Source organism: Chinchilla lanigera, unplaced genomic scaffold, assembly GCF_000276665.1.
Source record: "Chinchilla lanigera isolate Chin_1 unplaced genomic scaffold, ChiLan1.0 scaffold00023, whole genome shotgun sequence".
NCBI classification, from domain to species: domain Eukaryota; kingdom Metazoa; phylum Chordata; class Mammalia; order Rodentia; family Chinchillidae; genus Chinchilla; species Chinchilla lanigera.
Window position 1 is genome coordinate 13,991,060 of NW_004955424.1, and position 23,995 is coordinate 14,015,054.

General features: G+C 34.5%; 1 protein-coding gene across 1 annotated transcript in view; it reads right to left on the reverse strand.

Moving 5' to 3' along the window:
• Nucleotides 1-302: 302 nt before the first annotated feature.
• Znf638 (zinc finger protein 638) overlaps nt 303-23,995 on the reverse strand; it is a 130,908-nt gene continuing 107,215 nt past the window's right edge. The window contains exons 17-27 of the mRNA XM_005385601.2: nt 22,981-23,109; nt 21,134-21,175; nt 20,354-20,488; nt 18,125-18,250; nt 15,534-15,571; nt 10,069-11,278; nt 9,312-9,377; nt 7,633-8,575; nt 3,349-3,450; nt 2,747-2,865; nt 303-611 (exon numbers count right to left, since the gene is read on the reverse strand). Of these exons, the coding sequence (XP_005385658.2) occupies nt 546-611; nt 2,747-2,865; nt 3,349-3,450; nt 7,633-8,575; nt 9,312-9,377; nt 10,069-11,278; nt 15,534-15,571; nt 18,125-18,250; nt 20,354-20,488; nt 21,134-21,175; nt 22,981-23,109 (2,976 nt within the window). The 3' untranslated portion in view covers nt 303-545. The remainder of the gene's footprint in view (nt 612-2,746; nt 2,866-3,348; nt 3,451-7,632; nt 8,576-9,311; nt 9,378-10,068; nt 11,279-15,533; nt 15,572-18,124; nt 18,251-20,353; nt 20,489-21,133; nt 21,176-22,980; nt 23,110-23,995) is intronic.

The following is a 23,995-nucleotide window of genomic DNA, read 5'->3' on the forward strand; positions in this document are numbered from 1 at the left end:
TGCGAAAGCCCTCAGTTCAATCTTTAGTACCCAAGACACAAACATAAAATTAAAAATTGAAAAACAAGCAAAGTTTTACTCAAAACATACCTGGGTCAAACATGATTTTATCCAGAAAAACTAGGCATCTTAGGAAATCTATGACCTATAATACAGGTGGCTGAAACAGTATGATATTGTCATACTATGACTTGAGCAATGTTCAAAACTTCCAAACATCCCAAATCACAGGAGCTGTACAGAAGAATCTTGTCTGCAATCATAGGCAATCAAATCTTAAGTAAGTCACAAACACAACATGGTATTTTAAATATACAGTAGGAACATTTATTTTTAACACTTCTAAAAGATATTTCTCCATGCCTGATGATTTGATATAAAAATCAAACCCATCATATTTTTCCCATTAGTCTTTCTACATCAAGGGCAATCAGAAATTTGTACAACATGAATATTTGCTTCTGAAACAAAAAATTACAAATTAAATGATAAGAAAAATACACAAATCAACTGGACCCTAATGAATTCTTTGCCCTTTCCCGCAATCACCTAGAGCTTCTTTCTTCAGCCTCATTCTGCTCCTTTTCCTTTCTTTGCTTGGCCATGAACTTCTGTGCAAAGCAATTTGCAATAAGAAACATGTATTAGATACTATTTTGCTATATGTGCAAACCTATCTAATATATTTTGTTATACTTACAATTTACAAGAGGCTAATATTACAAAATAAAGATTAGAAACACAGTCCCTTATATTAAGATTCCTTCCTTTCATTTATCAGTCTTCTGATATTTTATAATACACCAAGCATTATGCTTAGTGCTTGAGGATTCAGTGGTCAGCAGGATAGATAAGGCACCTTGCACCATTGAGCTTATATTCTAATGAAAGAAGAGAAACAATAAAAAGGAAACAATAAAAATAAAACTTTTGGGTAAAAGTAAGCTCTAAAATTACAACAGGCAGGCGTGGTGGCGCCTGCTTGTAATCCCAGCATTCAGGAAGCTGAAAAGCAGGAGGATTGCTACGAGTTTGAGACCAGCCTATGCTACAAATTGAGTTCAATGGGGCTGGGGATTTAGCTCAGCAGCACAGCGCCTGCCTGGCAATCACAAGGTTGTGAGTTTGATTCCTGGTACCATTAAAAAAACAAAAAACAAAAACCAAAAAAAAAAAACAAAGTGAGCTCAAGGCCAGCTTGAACTGCATAACGAGACCCTGTCTCAAACACACAAAAATAAATAAATAAAATAGAAAAAATACAACAAAGTAATTGAGGTTTTGGGGGGCAGGGGTTAAAACGGAGTTTTACTAGCTGGGTCCTTAAGCAAAGTCCTTTTTGTGGAACAAATATATTAGTTGAGAACCATGAGGAAGAACTGACCATGATAGTGGAAATAGAGGAGGGCAAAAGAACAGCAACATGAAGGTGCAAATGCAGCAAGGGGCCTCTGTATAAAAAGTAAAACAAAGACAGAAATCAGAATATAGTAATTAAAAACTGAGTTCAGAGTAGAAAAATCAGATAAGGTAGGGCTCTTTGGTTCCATAATAAGTCTGGGACTTACATCTACAACCCTGTAGATGTAGCTCAGTGGGAGAGCACTTGCAGAGCCATTTGCAAGGCTGTGAGTTCAACCCCCAGTACAAAAGGGAGGAAAAAAATGTAGATCTATCACTAACTAGCTATGTAACCTTGGGTTTAAATACAGAACCTCAAGTCTGTGACCTCATTTTTATTTTATTTTATTTATTTTTTTTTTTTTTAAGGCAAGATCTCACTATATAGTTCAGGCTAGCCTCAAACTCAAAGCAATTCCCCTACCTCAGCTTCCCAAGTGGTGAGATTTCAGGCATGTACCATCATGCCCATCTGTGTTGCCATCTTTAAAAATGCAATGAAAAAAATGGGGCTGGGGATGTAGCTCAGTGGTACAGTGCTTGTCTAGCATGCATTAAGCCCTGAGTTCAATCCCTAGTACCATAAAACCAAACAAACAAACAAATAAGCAAGCACACAAGCAAGCAAGCAATGATACTATCTACCAAATTCAATAGACAGGGTCTCTAAAACAACCCCAAACATACAAGAGAAATCAGAATTTCAACTGTAGCTAGTGATGATTATCTATAGTGGTTCTTCCTAAGCAGCTATACAATTTAAAAAAGAGGGTTTTGTGATTAAATCACAAAATTAATAGTAGCCATCCACTAATTAAATTAATTAAATTAATTTTAAAAAGTGTGAATAAATTCAGCTTAGCACATTTAATGGGATTCTTCTGATTAGGTATTTCAGAAATTTTAGTATGTTAACAAATATATGACTTTGTAAGGGGACATTTAGAGTATGCAGTTACTCATCACTTTATTTTTTTATTTTTTTTGGTTTTTCTCTGGTACCAGGAACCGAACTCACGACCTTGCGCTTGCCAGGCAGACGCTTTTGCCGCTGAGCTAAATCCCCAGCCCCTACTCATCACTTTAGAATATCATATGAGACTACTGATCTGAAAATCTGCTCTGGCAAGTTCCATTGTTCAAGTAAGACGAGGAAGGAACAGAAATCATTGGTACACTTCAGTGAAGGAGAAAACAGGATTGTGGATTTAGGAATAAAACCGGCATACACACTCAAAAGTACTCATAAAGGGGGAAAATGCACATTTTAGGCAGTTACTCAATTAGCTGAATTATAACAACAGTATTTGAAGATCTTTATGAGTTAGGAACTTTAAAAAATTACCTCTGTATTTTGTTTATGACGTGTACTCTTGCAGTGATTTGTCATTGCTTTTTCACCTGAGTAGAAGAGGGAGCAAATTGGACAAAAGAATCCAGCCTTCGGTACAAGAAAATCTAAATCTAGGAGACCAAAAGAGAAAGGTGGAGGAAAAGGAAGAAAAATCATTATTATTATTAGCATTAATTATTATTAATTGTTTTATCAATAGTTTTATCAAACATGACAAACATACTAAGCACTGTATATGCTTATGTCTGCTTGTCGAATATGCTGACTGAACAAGTAAGGTTCTCCTCAGCTGGTCATGAACAGTCTGCTAGCTAAGCTTTTCAGCATGGTCTCCTTAACTGGAGTTTCTGCCTGGGCAACTATAATTCAACTCTCATCAGAGAAACAAAGTAAGTACCAGAAATGAAAGAAGAGAACTATCTTAGACTTCAAAAAGCAATAGAAATATTCTTGCCAGGTGAAAAATAGCCCAGTTAAGCTGTCTTCAGAAATACCAAGCAAGGAATACTCAACTGTTCCTCTAAAGAACACAACTACTACTATGGTTCTCAATATTTCGTAGGGATAAGGGGAAAATGCCACTTTTACTTTACCTTCAGGGACATCAGGTGTCACTGATTTGCCTGAAGAAGAGTCTTCAATCTTCTTGCGTTTTCGATCTGGTTCTAAATCCTTTAATTCAGATTCTTCATCAACTAATTTTTCAAGGAAAAAAGAAAGGAATTCAGAACAGATTTACAGGCTTTGTGAAGTTAGCACAGGGTAATCCCTATCCTTAAAGACTAATTTAAAATTTAAAGGAAATTTTCCTTGGTTACTTGCACCTAACTACCCTTCACAAGCCATTCTCAAAGAATCTTTGATATATGAAAAAAACGCAAATCTGTTAATAGATTTAGGGATAAAGAGCTAAAGTTACAGAAATTTTTACTTATATATAGTTCTAGAAGGAACCAAGTTCTATAGTTAATCTAACTTGTGTTTGCAAGGTACTGGGTTGAGGAGATAAGGTAAAAGGGACATCAGTAGAGTGTAATTCTGATGCCCTTCCAACCTAAAAAACAGCGTAACTAATAGCCCATGATAAAATCACAAATAAAATTTTGAGTATTAAAAGTCCAGCAAAGAGAGTAACAAGTACTCATTCAGTGTTAGCAGAGTCTGTAATTCTGGGGGCAGACAAAAATGAAAACTTGTTTGAAGCATTTTGGTTTTCCCCAGTAGCTAAAACAGCTTATTGTTGCACAGTATTTACAAAATTCTTATTACATATAAATAATTCATTTAGCTCTAACCCTAACTAGGCATGTCATATCATTATCCCCATTTCTTCAGAGAAAATAAACTCAAGAGAGATACTGTAATAACCTGATAAGACTAAGGTTGGATAGCTAGTGAGTTACAGAAACTTGAACCAAGATTTGTAACTTCAAGTTCAGAGCTCCCTCCACACATCTGAGCTCCTCTTTAAACAATCTAAGGGGATGGCTAGGAACTCTGAAGTTATGATGACTTGTTCTTCACGTTTTACTGGTCATCAAATCCTACAGAGTTTGGAGCTGTCTCCCTTTTCCTGACTTCTCGATTAAACCATTCAGTTTCCTGGTCTCCTGTCTCTTTCTAATAGCCATTTACTTTTTTTTCTTTTTTTGTTTTTTTTCCAGTACCGGGAATCAAACTCACGACCTCGCGCTTGCCAGGCAGGAACTGTGCCGCTGAGCTAAATCCCCAGCCCTAGCCATTTACTTTTTCCCCAAGAGTAATAAACTTTCTCAAACATACCTGTTTCTGCTACTCCAAAGGCACATTTACCACAATGTAGTATAAAATATATAATATAAAAATTATATCATGATTAAAACAAATCATTTACATTTTCACACCAGTTTAAAAGCGTATGGAAAATAGATTTTTAAGCTAGGTCTTTTTGTCATGCGTATCACTCCTTAATGGAAATACTCAATTGAGATGCGGCAGTTCCAAGCAAGCTGGTGTTGAAGTTGCCCTATCATGACAGAAATTTTTGACCAAAAAAACACCAAAACCCTCATGAAATCATGCCAAGACATATTGGTCATATTACTAAACCACTAACTATAACTTGTTATCAAAGATTGGTTATTAAAAAAAAAGAAGGAATATCAACTTGATTATAGGAAAGTCTCAAAAACAGATCAATAGTATGAAATGATGCAGAAAACTGAAAATTAAAAGGAAAAATCACTTTAAAAATCAAGGCTGACGTCAGGCATGGTGGCTTATGGCTACAATCTCAACAGTCAGGAGGCTGAGGCAGGAGGATCACAAGTTTGAACTCCTGTCTGAGAAGCTTAATGAGATCTTGTCTCAAAATAAAGGAGGGGCAACAGTGTAAAGGTCCTGGGTTCACTCTCCAGTACTCCCCCCCTCTCCAAAAAAAATTCCAGTTTGACCAGAACTCAAAGTGATTCATCAACTTCAGCAATATACTAAAGCCAAAATATATCCAGTTTAATTGGAAATAATGGGAAAAAGACATAAAAACAGGTTCCTTCTAGATGCTTTGCTGTAGAACTAGAGGGATTCCAGACAAAGACTTGGCCAAAGTTTATGTGTAAGAAGTTAAAGAAGGTGTTAAAGTTTGGATCTGAAATACCCTACAAAAGCTCATCTGTTAAAGGCTTGGTCCCCAACACAGCAGTGTTCAGAGGTGGGGCCTTGGAAGGTAATTGAATCACAAAAGCTACAATATCAGTTTTTGAATCCACTGATGGAATCATAACTGATGGCCTTTAGGGGACATGGGGGTGGAAACTTAGGAAGCAGGGCCTAGGTGGAAGGAGGAGGTCATTAGTGGAGTGCCCCTTAGGCCTGTCCCCAGGCCCTTCTAGTTCTCTCTGCTTCCAGCTGCCACAAGGTAAGCAGCTTTGCTCCTTCATGCCCTTTCGGTATGACACACCGCCTCACCAAAGGCCCAGAAATGACCAAGCCAAGTTACCACGGATTGAAGTCTCTGAAAATGTAAGCCAAAATAAACCTTTTCTCCTTTTAAATTTTTTCTCTCAGATCTCATGGAAAGCTAACAGAAGAGGTAAAACTAAAATTGGCAGACAGGAGATTCTTCATTTGCTCTGGTAAACAGAAATGAAAGATTATCCTGTGAGGCTCTGCTTAGGTGACGCAGAAGTAAAAGGCTGATGTTACACTTAGGTAGGAAGCAGGAAAGAAAGGATTTCTAATATATTGTGGGGCAGCACTGAGGGCCCAGCTGAGATTCTCGGACAGAATAATAGTTTTTTTCTAAGAGACAAAAGAATTGCAAAGCAAGAAAACATGGAAGATGCTACCACAAGAATGGTAAAAGGGATACCTTTATAATGTTGTTTAAGTCATGCTGGTAGATGATTTTTTGCTTTACTTCTTCAAATCAATGAATTTCTCAGATCAGGAACTGTCTGCTCATCTTTAATTCTATCCTTTATATCACTTTACTATAGACAGTATCCAATATAATGGACACAATGACAAATATTTATTTACTGAGTGAATTAAGTATTCTCCCTTGATAGGCTGTGTTCTTTATTTCAACTTAAATTAATGCTATTCAGACATTTAGTTTAATTCAGTGGCTGCCATCTTGCAAGCATCCACAAATAATAGTTAATAAAGCATTTCTATCTGATTCTGCAACATAGTTAAAGTAACCTTTTGTGGCTCTTTTCCACAAATACTTCTCATTCTAATATCAATGTTCCTTCACTTCTCTGAATTACTAAGATAAACATCTTACCTGGATCTAGTAACTACAAGCCTGCCTTTTCCCTTCCTTCTCTACACTTCACTGTTTTTGTACTTTTCTTTCCGGGTGGTAATCTTTTAAATTTCTACCATCACTCATATTGTATAACTCTCTCTCCACCCAACAATCTTGCTTTACCGGCACTAATTTGGAAGGCTTCTTTGCCTTTTACTAGTTCTGTTGCAACAGCTTTTTCTAAGAGTGATGTTTTCCCCAATCTAACTCTTTTTCACTGCTGTTTTACCTTTAAAACAGAAAGTCTAATTTATTGTTGTAGCAACAGTAATTAAAATTGTCTAAGAATTTCAAGTAACTTATTTTTTGGAAACAATATCCAAGCTTGAGGAAACATTTCTAATATAAAATAGAATTCTATTAAAAATATTCAATTTAGTTAAATATTTTCCCATGTTCCCATCTATCCTGTTCCAACAAATTTTTTTTTCAAGGGGAATATCCGTATTAATCTAATTTATTTCATAAACCTGTGGGACCTCCTTCTTATTATTCTTGTTTGCACTAAATCCTTCAAGAATTTTAAAAAGAAATTAATTTTATCTCCTTCCAGTTCTACAAGTGAATGCTCTATTACTCTTTATCATTAAAATATTAAAATAAAATAGTACCTGTATGTGTTGTACTAAGTCCTAAATTTAGGCAAAACCTGGAGGACAGTATGGTATAAACATCCTTCTGTTCATCAAAAGATGTGTTTTCCTCACAATATAAATATACTACTTGCACCCTAATTTGAATTTTACTACATTAGCTTGTTCTCTAGTTGTCACTGGTTCTCTATGACTAAGAGAAATATGTGAAGTTTGTACACATTTCTGTAAAATACTGGCCATAACTACCTGTCTTAGGGATTTCTGTTTGTTTTGACACAGGATCTTGCTCTTTTGTCCAGGCTAGCCTCAAACTCATGATCTTCTCACCTTACTCGAGTTGTTGAGATTAGAAGTGTGTGCCCATTGTACCTGGCTTACTTTTTGGTTTATGTAGTATCAATACAGGGAACAATTATTGCTAATGCCAAAATACATTTTAAAATTAATTCCCTCATAAAACAGGAAAACTACCACTTCCAAGTATCTACCTGCTAAATGTCTTTCAATCGTAGTTTTCAAATCTTCTTCCACAACATTCTCATTTACTAGACCCACTTGGGACAAGGTTTCCAGTTTTGTCTTCTTTGTGCCCACGGCTTTCTTCTTTCTATCTCCCTTTTTATCTGTAGGATGGTCATTTTTGCTTTGTGCTAACTCAACTTTTAAATCATCTCCATCTTCCTCCTCTCCAACTTCATCAACAGTAACAAAATTGAGTTCCTCTTTAAGGTTATTAAAATCAGCCAGAGAGTCTTCATCCTCTTCAGTTACTTCATCCAAAGTCACTAAATGTAAATCACAACCGTCATCCTGTATTTCATCTACAGTAACTAAAGTAGAAGCGTCTTCAGGCATCTGAGAAGAAATGAACCCAATGGAATCCCTGACAGTATTTCCTTCATCTCCCTTATCATTTAAAGTGGCAAAGGTTATGTTTGCTGACTCATTTAAAGGTAGCTCTTCTACTTCTCCAATTTCATCCACAGTTACCAAGCGTTCTTGCTTCAGAAGATCTTGTTCTTCAGCCACTGACAGAACAGTAACATCTTTTGGTTCACTGTGGGAAATGGAATCATCATGGTCAATTAATTCATCTAATGTAAGAAGTGAATTTGAATTCTTTACCATTTCTTCCATATTTAGTTCTTCTTCATCAATGACTTCATCCACAGTAACTAGGGCTTGTGTATCTGCGTCTTCCTCTTCCCCAATCTCATCCAATGTTACAAAAGATAATTCCCCCTCAACACTATGAGAGGCAGAAGTTTTCCCCTTTTTCTTCTTTAAGTTCAGTTCAGAAGGAGGATTATTTTTTAGAGTTTCTTTCCTTTTTCCCTTTAATGGATTCTGCTTGGCTTGAGAAGGATTTACTTCTTCTATGACCTCATCCACAGTAACAAATTCATCCAAATTAAATGAAAATAGTGGTTCCTGTTGGAAAATTTAAAATCAGGATTACTTCTTAAAGGGTCCACCAGTAAATTAGCTATAGTTCACAAAGTAAGTGCCAAAGGTAATCCTAACAATATCAATCTAATTCCATATTTACACCATTTCAATAAAATTCTAATTATTTCCCAGGAGTAACTTTTAAAACATAATGGCATAAAAATACCACATTTAGAGCATCTGTTAAACAATTAATATAAAGAATATATTGTTCTATATGTTAATATCTAACATAGCATCTCAAATATAGATAGAAAGCAAACAGCTAAATTGTTCCATTGATCAGTTTTATAATATATATTTAACGTATATAATACTAAGATATTAAGTTTAGATCCTGAGGAAGCTATTATGAAAAAATCATTACTAAGACTTTAACAGCTTATACAATAACATTTTAAAAAAGTAACTAATGTGAAAAATTGTGCCCACATTAAAGAAAAAAAATTCCCAGCATGGCTCCTTATGCTACTGATGATCAACTGGTGGTACATATAATAACAAACTATTCATCTTACCTCAAGATAAAAAAGTGAATTAATGCTAAGATTAGGTAGGGTCAAAAGTAAAGTATGTCATTCCTGTTCTTTATTATCTATAAATATCTTTAATATCTATAAATATTTGTATTAACTATTATAAGGTACACATGAGGTAAGACAGATGAATTCTGCTATGGAAGGAAAGAAATGAAGGATGTATAAACACTATTTTTTACCTCTTTAGATTTGCAACTTCTACCAGTGGTACTTTTAGAATTTTTAGTGTTTTGCCCGGTCAAAGCCTGAAATATTAAGAAAGAGATACAGAAAATCGATTTACAAAAGGGTTATTAATGTTCTAAAAATGGACAGGGGGTGGGGTGGGGTGGTGTGGTGATGGACAGGGTGGATGGGAAGAGGGAAAGGCAAAGGGTAAAGTGAAGGGGGAACACTTAAACAGCAAACGTCCATATACAGTCAATTATGCAAATATTATAAACAAGTTAACAAAAGTAACTCAACAGTCATTCAACAGTACAGGCACAGCCTCCAAAAGTTGTAGTTAAATTCAGTCTTACAGATCTTATCTTATATCCACAATATCTAAGCTGGGCAGTGACCTGCTTAAGAAAGCTTCAATTTAAAAGAGGAAATGGGTATTCCATTCAGAAAGAGAAAGCTAAATCACCTTAGAAGATTCACTACAGACTTTTGTTAAACCACATAGTTTTATTTCTGACCAATTTTTATCTTTGTAACAGTCTTTTTTTTTTTAACCAAACCTGTTAATAAATTAGAAACTTCAAGCTTGATATTCTAAATGTCAACTGGCTTAGATCAGTAGTTGTTTAAGAAAGGGAAACAGTAACTGGGACGGGAGGTAGAGTGAGGAGATGACAGTTATGAGACAAGATTACATCTCCTACTTCATAGCTACAGCAGCAGAGCTAAGTACTTCAAAGACACACTGAGCCATTCTTCTACTCTCCTCACCTTATTGTTGCTGTCATCCCGTTTCATGATGGAAGGTCTAGCCTCAGTTTCCTGAGACTGTTTTGTTATGTCCTTGTAATCCAATTTAGAATCCTTGCCTTGCAGGGCTGAGATCTTTCCACTGCTTCCTCTGGTAACACCACTCTGTGTGGATTTGAATTTACTGCTGCCTTCTGCCAAGCCTGATCTGGCACTTTTAAGTAGACCAAATTCCTTGGTTGAAAGCTTCTTTTCCACATTTATTTGATCTCTAGGCACAGATTTTAGAAAACTTTTCTGATTTTCAGTTTTCAGAGCTGTCGCTTTTCCCTTAGAAGGAACTGTAGTAGCTTTGGTGCTTGATTTACTACTAGATACATTTGATCCAGCCAGCATACTAGTTTTACCAATTTCATCAGGCTTATTGGTCTGACCCATTCCTTTACCTGGGTATGCCTTGATTACACTTTCTGCAGATTTTTCTTTTACTGCTGCCATAATCTTTTCCAATTTTTCTGCAATCATTCTAGCTTCATTCTTTTCGGTCTTCTCTGTTCCTATTTGTAGATCCACTCTGGCTTCCTTTGTATTAAATTCATTTTCTTCCTTTTCATCCATGTTACTTTTTTCAGAAATATCCTTTTTGCTTACTACCTTTTCATCCCCAGTGTCACCTGGTACTGTGGTGGCAACACAAGCAGATGGCACTATTTCTGAAACAGTTTCATGTCTGTTCACTTCAGCTACAGCTTCTACCACAGACTGTGTAATTCCAGAAAAGAAATCTTCTGCCTCAGATGGAGGTTCTTCTAGAATTCCTTTGATGTTTCTTTCTTCGACAAATGCAGTGCCAGATGTTGATAATTCTGTTTCAGGGTTCATAACTTCTGCATCTTCCTTCTCAAAGCCACTGGTATATACCTGCTGATTTAAAGCAGACTCCTCTATATTTTCAGTAAATAATTCAATACTGGCTGGAGTGGATGCAACAAGAGGGAGTTCTAAGTTGACCTCCTCTCCTTGAGTTTCAACTTCCAATGTTTCAATACCAAAGTCAGGATTACAAAGTACTCTTTCAGGTTCTTCTTCGCAAGACTCTTCCTGCTGTACCAAAGTTTCTGTCTGAATACTGGGAGTAGTTTCTTCTTCAACCTTACTAGGTTTAACAGAGGGACTACCAGCTGCTGTTTGCACCTCACTTTCATCAACTGGATTGTTTTTCAAGCCAGGGCTAAAAGTATTCAAACAAACAAAAAGAACACAAACAAAAACAAACAAAAATCAAACTATGATGAGAATTCAACCATTATAAATAATCTTGTTAACGCCAATTGTAAAGACTTCCTGATGCATTAGTAATAAGCACTGGGAAATCCAGCCAGTCAGCACTAAAGTGGTTAAGATGTTTTGATGTTAATATGTAAACAATGTAAAAATTTAAGAGATCTTTCATTTTATTGAAGACTTTTCTTTAATTCAAAGGAAATAGTGGCAAAATGTGACTACTACTGTTTGTTCCTTTTACTCATGTAAGTTATAGTCAATATTTTTCTGCCCGTGTCAAGTTTTTATCTGACACCAGAAGGTCAAATAAATAAAACATCTAAAATTATTATTAGAGGTTCTATCCTCCCAAGGGGGGTAACTTAAGTAGTATATATAGAGTTCTACAAAGAAAGCTCATGAACAGAAACACTGGTATTGCTAGTAGGAATGCTATCTTACTCTCTCAGGATGGGGGGTTGTAGGAACATGTGAAATAGATTTGCTTTCAATCTCCCAAGAATTGTACTTACTACATTAGTAAATGAAAATACTTAAAATTTTTTCCACTTTGGAAGTATCCTTTAAATAACTGTGTTGAAGATTTAAAGTTAAACGTGAAACTGATAGAACCACCTTAACATGAATATAGTCTCTCATTCGTATCTGGCTACATTATAAGAAAAGACATGTTACAAAGAAACCTTCCCAGTTACCAAGAATAATAAATTTCCAATTATTCAAAAAAAAAAAAATGGAGAAAATGCATGTCTTAAGTATTTGTACTATATCTTATCTCATGGCTGTCCCAAATCTGCAGTAAATAAAAGTGTGATTTAACAATTCTATTACTTTCACTGAGGCAGCAACACAATAAACTACTTTTATATAGTATTCCACAGGTTAGAGAATATCCTGGATTAACAAGAAGCATCACAGGTTCTGAAAACAATGGCCAACATGCTACAAACCCATATTAAAGTTTAATAAATACATTCACACAATTACACTGAAGGCAGCAAGTTGGAGAAAAACACCAGAATGTAGTCATATTAATACCTCACAATAAAAAAAGTATTCTCTTTTTCAAGGAGGAAGAGGATGGATCATTCCTTTTGACATGCTTCTCCAAGGATGGACATGTGCCCTTTAGTTAACGCCTAAATGCTAAGTACCTATGTCCTGAAAGGTTATTTCACAAGTCTGAAAGTAGTGCTATTCTATCAAAGTCTAGTTAATTGAGCCAATATACTGGTTCTCCCCAAAGGATGATTATATTTGTAAAGGAGAACATTTCCCTACCAGATCAGAGAAACATCTGTGTTCAAAAGTTGCAAAGCAAACAGTCTCAGGAATTTATGCAGAACAGCCAGGGACCACATACCTTAATCAATGTGGTCTATGTAGTGTATAAGCTACCCTTTTTATGCTGAAAATGCTATTATTTGAAATAATTCATACCTCATATTAAAAATAGCAATGGGTGATTTTAAATGTTCCAAATTCTTAAGAATACTCAAAATTTGTGGTCAAGCACAAATATGACACAGTTGTGACACTCGTAATTATGGTAGTTATGCATTATGTGGATATTACTTCTCAGAATGTAAGCTTTTCTTTTTAAATTATAAGACTCATTTCCAATTAAATAAACTCAAACTCTTACCTTATTAATGAACTTTGTATTGCCCTAGACTACAAATAACAGCTACATAAAACATTTATTAGTAGGGCTAGCTAGAAGGATAAAAATATACATTATCTTGATACCTGGCTCAAGGATATTTTACCAAATTTAAAGTTTGTCAATAAAAAGTTTTTATCTTTTATACAAAATGAATCATTATGCAGTTGCACACTTGAAGCAGAGAACACAGATGTTTAGAAAAATAGTTTAATTCCATATTTGTGCTTGTGAGATCTTTCAAAAGATTATAGTGCTTTCTTCACAGACACTATTTCCTGAAAATTAGTACCTGTTTTCTGGCTAATATGGGAGAAAGCCTCAATATTGATCAATTTAGCTTGGAAAATCAGTCTGAGATGCCAAATAAATGACCATTAACAGCAACATTAAAAGAACCTGTCTTTTCAAAGATCAAACATGAAATATGGATTCCAAAGAAGCATTCAGAACACAGGTTATATAATTTCCTATTCCCTTATCCCACCCCAACACCCTCACAATACCACAATTTCACAGCCTTCAGAAAAGGCATACAATAAAAGCTTACTGAGAATAAAGATTAACACCACTTAGACCCACATTCCAAGAAATTGTAGACTGCAGTTACACAATAGGGAAGATTAGTGTTTATTTCCGAGGACCACTGGATACTTCTCAGTATTAATGAATTTGAGAAATTTTATCCAGCATATTTATTGGGTGTCTTAACCACATGATACTGTTTGCATGGGGTGATGAGTACAGGTCTCATGTGTATTGTTATTAAATTAGGAATGTGGAGGTCATCTAAACAGGATATCTATTTAAATACTTTACATTAATTATAAGCAAAAGTATCATATGATGAACTGGCAACTACAAGTATTTTTAAAAAACAACGAACACTAGCATTTTCTCAGCATCAGTTTATGTACTTGCCATATCCCACATCTTTTTCCCTGATGAAATGTAAGTTAGAAAAAGCTGAGAGCAAAATGGGAATTAAGATGTTATTAATGCCAGGCATGGTGGCACATGACTGTAATCCCAGCACTTGGGAGGATGAGGCAGTAGGATCGCTGCAAGCTTGAGGCCCACCTGGGCTACATAATCGAGTTCAAGCCAGCCTGCGCTACATAGTAAAGACCCTGTATCAAAAAATGCCCCCCAAACCCACAAAAAAAACAAAAAGCAAAAAAGTTATTAGTGCTAGAATTTTAAAGTTAATTTTATGAGACTAGATAACTACTTGGAAGTTCATTAAAACAATATGCAACTTTAAAAGGTAAGTCTAAACAATGAAAGAAAGACATTGACCACTGCTATGCTTATAGACAACAGATTTACTTGCAGACTTCTAAGAGACTTTGTCAAATAAAATGAACTTTTGGGAGAGGTTATTTACTGACCCTCCAAAGAGGTACTTGTATTGTGGCCAAACCACATACCAATATATGTAGCATTTTTATTTATTAAGTCCCCTTGTGATTATGAATGTAATTGGTTTGATGACATAAAATTTAGAAAAAAAAAAAGTTTATCCTGACACATAGAGCAAAACCACTGCTTAAAAGTTAACAATATCAATGTACTCAAAATCATCTATATCATCTAGAACATGTTAATTCTGTAAAAACTACTCAGAAGAAAAACCTAAATAACATTCTGTCCTTAAAATTAGTATCAGGCAGGGTGTGGTGGTGCACACTATAATCCCAGCAATAGGAAAGCTGAGGCAGAAGGATTGCTGTGAGTTCAAGGGCAGACTGGGCTACAAAGTGAATTTAAGGCCAGCCTGAACTGCATGGCAAAACCCTGTCTCAAAAAGACCGAAAAAAAAAAAAAAATTGGGTACCAAATGAAATGAACATTTTCTATATCTAAAAACAAACTGTTGCTTCAAATTTGTTTCTTCTTATAACATGGATTAACAAATATCTGTAATCAGTACATAGGAGGGAAAGCAAATATTCTAAGTCACTAATTCTGAATAAAAACAGTAAAAGGTAGATTATTAATTGGTATGAAGAAGGTGGCAACAAAAAGGGTATCTATCCATCAGCATAAGAACAAGCAAAGGATGTACCACATTTGCTCAAAATGTTTCTGAGCCCCTAGTTTATAGACTCTGAAAAAGATTTCATGCCGTAAAAATATAAAATAATACATTTTTTCTTAACAAACACACCTTCTTCCAACCCTTGCTATTTTAAAATGTACCACAATATACACTCAAAATTGTACTTTTATTTAATCTAATAAAACCTAAGGTTAAAATTTTACTACTGTGATTTCACTACTTTGGAATCAAAAAAATCTAAGAGAATATTTAATACTGATTATGGAATTTACTTGTATATTTAAAATATAGTTTCTCCAAATAAATACATAACTGAAAAAGGTAAAACAGAACATCCCTCCCAAAGTCACAAGCTTGTATATACATAAAAAAATATATGAAGAACTGCTACATAAGGATAATTACAGTAAAATACAGAAATAAAATTCAATCATTTAAACACTATACAAAACTGTCAGCAAACTTAAAGTAACATACCTTTCTCTTATTAATTCTGGTTCTTCCTCCATTTGAACCTGTAATATAATCCACATTAGTAGGAGTTATTCTAAAAGTTATTAGAAGCTATTGAAAGTTTAAAATATTTAACCCATAATGCAATGTTTTCAGTTAAAATATAAACTAAAACAAAACACAAAAAAATACACTGTAAAAATATATCAGAGCACTTAGCTTCAGTGTCCATGTAACTCTCAAGTGTTTTTCTCTTAAAGATCACTGTTAGGTTATATGAAATAAACAATATACAGCAATTAATGATAAAAATATTTCCAGAGTTTTAACTTTAAAAGCCTGGAAATATTATCTCTTGTTTAGAATGAAAGTCACTAACCCGAAAGATCAATGTATTCCTTATGGAATCATTTTAAAAGATTTTTACTTACAAGAAAGACTAAAAAGTGTCCCACTCAAAACTTCTAAAAGTAATGAACAGCAATCTTTTAAAACACATTTGGCAAGATATATCATGTACAGATACAAACTCCCTATGATGAATATCACCATTAAGTATATCTATAATGTACCAATGAAATAAAAAAATTTTTTAAAAAATCTGAAATATCAAAAAACCAGTATTCTGGGGTCCAAAAAGGAAGCAGAAATTAAAAGTACCTGTGTATCAAGCACTGTCCTAGGCACTGTCCCAGGGACCTACTGGTGAACAAAATGGTAAAAATGTCCACCCTTTAGGGCTTATTATACTCAAAAGGAGGCCCTTTTCTGTGGGAATCATGTTTTCTCTGTTGAAACTGTCTTTTTAGAAAAAGCATTTTCAGACTTAAAACAGAATAGTACTTTAAAGAAATTAGATAATGTGCCTAGAAAGGATTCCTACTGCAGATGTTGAATACTAGAGTATCTAACAGGAAGATACATCCTAATGCTATAGCAGAAATTAAAGACAAGAGCTGTTACGCCCCATTCCACAGGTAGTATTTATAGTCTTTCCAATCAGTGGAGAGGCTTGTAGAGGAAAAAACCGCTATTAAAACAGTGGAGAAAATCTGTAATAGGCACCTAATATTAGCTACTTGCTTCCTAATTCATAAGACAAAAGAGAAAAATGCACAGGAGTGATCAAGATCAACATATAAAACTGACTGAAGAAACGCATTTCACACAATTGAAGAGCTTTTAGGAAACAAAAAGCTCTATAATGTCCTCAGAAAATTTTAATAAAATAAAGCATCTACAACATCAGTAGAGCTTTTATTTCTAGAAAAACAACTTTAAGAGAAGAAATGAGTAAAGTTCCTCAGGTAAAGAAACACTAATCTTCAGATTAAAAAAAAAAAAAACCTGACAGGTCTAACTAAGCAAAATACAAAAATGAGTCCCAAACAAAGACCAAAACCTTCTTCACTGAACTAGGCATACTGATCCTCAGAAATTCCTGAGTCCTCAATTATGTCTCTGTCGAAAAGCCTTTTTCTTCATATATTCGTGGAGTTGATCTCTTCTTTTAGGATTCGAAACTCTTTCCCTGAGGAGCTGTACTATTCTCAATCCTTTTATGCCTAGGGTCCCATTTTTGGAATGACACATAACAATGGAACACAACACAAATTTTTCTCTTTAAGTTGCTCTTTGACGGGCTGGGGATTTAGCTCAGCGGCAAAAGCGCCTGCCTGGCAAGCCCAAGGTAGTGAGTTTGGTTCCCGGTACCGGAGAAAAACCAAAAAAAAAACGAAAAAAAAAGAATTTTAAAAAAAAGTTGCTCTTTGACTTTTTCCAGGCAAAATACAAATGTTATGGAAAAATTTTAAAAAACTGCAACCTTCAGCATAAATGGGTTTATATACATATATATATATATATATATATATATATATATCCCCCTATCACTGTCACATCATTTTATCTTGATTTATGTCTTCACATCACTTTTTACCACCTGCCATTTCAGATATATATGAAGTATATAATTTTATATATAATACTTTGAGTTTAAATAACAGAAATTTTCTGGTTTTTACAGCAAGTGCAAGATTGGGTGACAATTAATAAACATATTGCTAACAAATTCAATGCCCTATTACTCACCTCCTGCTATGAGAAAACATTTCAGTTTGAATTTAATTTTTTCACAGGTGAACTCCTCATAAACTTTTGTTCATATATTGCTATATACTCTATGGCAAATCAAAAGCCTACAAAATCTGATTTCTTATAAAACAAATTCTCATAATTTAAAACCAACAAACCTCTTTCTCCCAGGAGAAAATAATAATAAATTTAAAGCAACCTTTAGATTCCAGAGACAATTATGAAACATATAAGGAGCCATTCTACTCAGGTCAGTAAGTATCAAAATACATGTTATATTTTTCAAAATTACCTTGATTTATTTTCACTTGGACAAATTTACACCACTGCATAACCCTGAAAACTGCAACATTTAAAAAACAGATTTTCAACAGAAAGAACATCTAAACACAAAACCAAATTACTACCTGAGAAAAATTCTTAAAATTGCATTGAGAACATACTTTTTGAGCTTTGGGAAAATGACCTATGCTTTCTTTACATTTATAAAAGATAAAAGCTAATCCAAAAAAGTATCTTACCTCCGATGAATTGATCTTTGAAGACAAACTGCAGGTCAATACATGGTCACCTATATTTTGTGGATTTTGTTTCAGAAAGTTGTACATTGACTGAGCAGATTCAGGGCTTTCTAACTGAAGAATTGCCTGTGGAGAATATAAAAAAAAAAGTGTGAATAGTTCCCTAAAAAATTAAAGGCAAAATTACTACTGACCTAACAAATCTATTTTTTAGTATATACACAAAAGAATTGAGAGCAGGGATTCAAACATTTACACATCCATGTTCACAGAAGTATTATTCACAACAGTCAAAAGTTAGAAGAAACCTAACTGTCCATAGCGGGTGAGCAGATTTTTAAAATATGGTATATACTTACAGTAGAATACTGTTCAGTTTCAAAAATAAAGGAAATTCTGACACTTTACAACATGAATGAACATGGAAGGCACAGTAAGTGAAATAAGCCAGTCATGAAAGAGCAAGTGTAGTAACACATAAATGAGATGCCTAAAGCATTCCTAATAGCAGAAACAGAAAATAGGACTGTGGTTGATGGGCAATGGGGAAGAAGAATGAAGAGTTATTATTTAATGGACAAGTAGCTAAGCTTCCGTTTGAGAAGCTGGATAAAGTTCTGGAAATGGATGGTGGTGACAGTTACACAATGTGAATGTGTTTAATACCACCAAACTGATATTTAAACATGGTTAAAAAAATAAATGCATGTGTTGTAAGGATAAAATCTGTGTATTTTACTGCAATTTTTTTTTTAATTTTAAAGAATTTCCATGTATTTTTCTTTCAGGCTTCAGATACCTGATTATAAGAATATGGTTAATTCTTATTTTAAGGTCAACAAAAGAATGCAATCCTTAGAAGGTTGCACAGCAAAGGCAAATCTGAAAAGGACAACTGTTCTGTTCTGTTTTGTTTTCTGTAGTGATGACTGAACCCAGGGCCTTTGCAGTAAGCTACATCCACAACTCTTACTTTTTATCTTGCGACACTGTCTTGATAAACTGCCATGTTGGATCCAAAAACTTGCAATTCTCCTGCCTCAGTCGCCCAGAATGATGGGATTACAGGCATGTACCACCATGCCTAGCTTCATTTATTTTTTACAAATAGAAGAATACGGGTGTTTAAAGCAAAGCTTCAAAATTCTACACATTATGTGTGTCCTACCTTCCATCCTAGATCATCCAATCTCTATAATGTTAACTATGCTCTATTTATCAATTGAGAACATATCTAAAAAAAATTAGTATTCAATCATTGCTTACCTTATAAAAATCAATCATTTTTATATGGTAAGTACTGTCAACTTTGATATTAAACCCTGCTTCCTAAGTAAATTTTTAAACAAAATCTAATTTTCATGGGCATACAATTGAAATATACGTTAAAAACAGAAATCATAAAAATGTAAGTAAAGGAACAATTTGTGTTCTTACTTTCACAAAGTGAAGCCTCTTTCCACATAAATAAACAATATTTTAAGGCTAGAAGAACTTTTAAAAATGTGGTAATAACAAATCAGTGTTTATCTGGCCCAAGATAAAGAGGTAGCTAAGGTCAGAACCAAATGAATTCAAGTCTATATTTCCCTGTAAGATACTGCTTTTTGTACTACTGTAGCAAAAAATGCCCCCACACCCCCAGCCGGTATACTTCAGTTTCTTAACTTCCCAGGTAAGAGTCCTGTTCTAGTTCTGGTTGCTTCTGTCTCTTAGAAATGGCTGGTCACTGTGATGCACATTGTATAAACCAATCCCCAACAGACAAGCCATTCTGCCTCTGTACTTCCTGCTTACTTATCTCATATAAGCCCTAGACCACCAGAGATCAGGGCCCGATATTTTGGGAATGATCCCAATCAGTGCCCATCAATGTAAATAAATCTGACTCCAAATCCTGGGTGTCATTTCAGTGTTTCTGTCTGCTGTTGCACTACATTCCCATTTTCCTTTTGTGAGTCTTATTTTTCCTTAAAAACCAAGACCTCTGAACACAGGGAAGAGCTCTGAACCCAGAGATCACATCTTCTTTCTTTTCCCTATCCAAAAGAAATTATCTTGCTTTTCCCTATCCAAAAGAAAAGTACTATCTATAATTCTGCCAAACAACTGAGTAACATTTGTAGATGCTTCAATCCAGAAGCTGAATTAAAAATTGAAGACTTTAAGAATACAAGGTTTGGTTATGTACTGTCTATAAAACAGTTAAATTAGGAAGGAATTTATTACCTTGTTTTTATTGTTCATGAATACATGGTGGTCCACTTTTCCAAACTGAAGTCCAACACAAAGTACACACTGAAGTCCATCTTCTGGTAAATTATCAAGATGTACAAACCTACTATAAATTTTATCTGTATTTGCCTATATTTTTTAAGAGATAGCATAGGAAAGAAAATGACAGCTAGAGCATTAAACTATAAAACACAAACAATAATTAAATTATTACCCAGATGAGATCTCCCAAGATTAAGAAAATATGACTATGCTGATATAGATGGTGTGGACTCTCTTCCTTCCTAATTTAACTGTTCTGTAGACAGTACATAACCAAACCCTGTATTCTCAAGTCTTCAACTTTTAATTCAGCTTCTGGATTGAAGCATTCTATGCCCCCCTCTCCTCCTCATGCTAGACAAGCACTCTGCTACTGTGACACATCCTCAGCCCAATAGTAGGTCTCAATTTTAGATATTAGATTTGAATAATCAGTAAAACAATATACTAAAATGGGAGGTACAATAATTCTACTATCTAAATGTCTACTTAAAACAACCTCAGACAGAGCACTAATCTATTTAGCCACTAATTATGTATTCCAGAATATAGAAAAAAATTTGTAACCAGGACTAGGATAACCTTTTCTTATTTTTACCAAGAAGACCGCTCTGACATCTCCAATGCCTCAGTATCTTAAAATTACTACTGAAGTTTTCCTTAGTTCTTAAAAGGTAAATAACCAATGTTCTATGAATTTAACAAATAAAAACATGCAAATGCAAAACTCACCTCTGGGTCATTTTCTTTAATCAAAGTTGTAAACAGATCTTCCTAAAAAGCCAAAACAGAAAATTGAAGGTGCAACATGTTTTTCATTCATGCTTAGTCAAGATTTGCAATATAATGTGTACAAATATATATTGCTCAGTAGTTCATAAAATGAGACAGCAAAACTTCTATTCCTTCCAAAAAATGTTTTCCTCCTCCTGAAAAACTTACTGAATACTGAAGTCTCACCACAGCCACATAATCCTTAATTTTCCCTATTCCCATAAATTCATTAAAGATTGATGAGGCAGTGTTATTTAGGGATGACACTTGATTCCACATTTAAGGAGAAGAGATTTAATTCAGACATAAAAGAATTCAAGTAAAATTTAACCTAGCAAAGCAGGGAAAAGGAAATAACTAAAATGAAGATAAATAAAATATGGTATAGGGTGGCCAGGTGTGGTAGCGCATGCCTCTAATTCCCAGCACTTGGAAGGCTGAGGCAGGAGGATTGCTACGAATTTGAGTACAGCCTGGGCCTCAAAGTGAGTTCAAGGCAAGCCTAAAGTGCATAATTAAACCCTGTCTCAAAAAGACAGAAAAAACAAAAACACCAAAAGGTAACATTGTATAGGATATTTAGTGTATAGTCATGTGTTGCTTTTGAATTATAAGAGGCCAAAATCAGCATGAGAAAAGAAAACAAAGCTGGCAAAGGGTAACTAATAATACTACTGACTACTGAACATGTATAAAATAGTCCACCAATTGTATCAAATTCTCAATGAAATGTTTTCCAAATGATTTGTACCTCTACTTTCCTCTAGAGAGCCTATATGTCATTATAGGCCACAGAGACACTGAAGGACTTTTACATCAGATGAAAGCTGAATTTGAATAGATTACCTGAATGTGAATAGATTTCAACTTCCTATCACACTTACGGCTTGGAAAAAGGACTTGAGGAAGACAAAATTGAAGGTAGAAATCCCAATCAACAATTAATTTTGGTGGTCCAGAAAAGTTGGCAGGGGGGTGTGGTGTGGTGTGGTATGGGTGTGTGTGTGTGAGTGATGGTGTGGGGTGTGTGTGTGTGTGAGAGTGGTGTGGTGTGTGTGTGTGTGTGTGTGAGTGGTGTGGTGTGGTATGGGTGTGTGTGTGAGTGATGGTGTGGGGTGTGTGTGTGTGTGAGAGTGGTGTGGGGTGTGTGTGTGTGTGTGAGTGTGGTGTGGGGTGTGTGTGGGTGTGTGTGTGTGGGTGTGTGTGTGAGATGTGTACCCCTGGGATTGAACCCAGGGCCTTTGTACTGAGCTACATACCCAATCCTTTTACTGTTTCTTATTTTAAGAGAGGATATAAGACACTAAATGAACTGCTCAAGCTGGGCAGTTACTTTCAATCCTCCAGCCTCAGCCTCCCATGTGCTGGGATTACAGTCATGCACCATATCGGCTCTGACAGTTTCTAAGAGATTAAGCAATGATGCTTGGGATAAGGAAGAAAAAATAAATTTTACAAACTTAAAATAGATCTAGTCAGGGATCAAATATGAGAAATGAGGAAAAAAATTAAAGATAACCTTCAAGATTCCTGTTGGGATGACAGTAAGATTAGTGACGAAAAAAAAAAGAAGAGCCCTATTTTCAGATAGGTTTCAACTTTTTTCCAGCTCAACACACATAAGGGATAGGATACACTCAATACGAAAGTAACTCTTAAACAGGGGATTGAGTGATTATTGGAAAGACTTCTTAGTGTCAGAAAAAACTTGTGACCCAAAGAAGAAAACCAGACAACAACAGAGTAAAATAAATCTGAAAATAACTCAAGATCTAGTAAAATGATGGTACAAATCTATGATTTACCTCGTCTTTTATATTCATGTTTTCAGGAGCCACACTTACGGAGAGTTGATTTCCATCCATGAATATTGGGAAGCAGGTATAAAATTTGACCATAGACTCTGCAGATTTTCTATTTATTTCTATAAATGCCTTTTAAAATAAAAAGTATCAAAAAAATTTTAAATGATTTATTTTCTTTGAATACTTTGGAGTCAAATGGCTTAACTTAGTAAAAAAAATTTTAAGATAAAACAGTAAGTGCCCTCAGAAAAGTCAGACCCATAGATTAAGAATACTACAACCATAAAAATGAAATGAGGAATGACTAAACTCATGATCTCTAAAAGAGAAATACAAAATACTAAACGAGAAACAAAAGACATTCTAGTAACTGATGTTAAGAAAGGTCTCATCTTATGTACTGCATTCTTAGTATCACAGCAGTGGCTAGTATGTAGCAGATATTTTATGAGTATTTCTTGAGTAAAAAGATTTTTATTTTTTTTACCCCAAAGTAAATAAATTTAATGATAGATAAAATGAAGGAAAGAGTCAAAAATGGTGCAATATCAAGTTTTTTTATAGATGTAACATGATAACCCTCCATATATATATATATATATATATATATATACACACACACACACACACACATACACAAATAGAGGATTAAAGATATCTAATACAAAGGGTCAGACTTTTACATGCTATCTGACCCTCAACATTTCAAGTCATTTTTTGTTTTGTCTTTTTTCACAGGTATAAAATGCCAGCTATCATATAATGATTCCATGAAGTTTTGAATTTTCATACTTGTATAATCAAACAGGTTGATCATTCTTCCATACATTTGATAACATGGTAGAAATCTATGTATTTACATATAGTTGCAAGTATGGTAAGTCTAGTTTTTTAACAAATCATGTTTTCCAATTTGGTGAACTTTTAGTATGTTGCAATATATATTATGTGGACATCAACACTATTTCCCACTTTACATATTTTTCAAATTTTAAATTTCCATCTTGCTTTATGT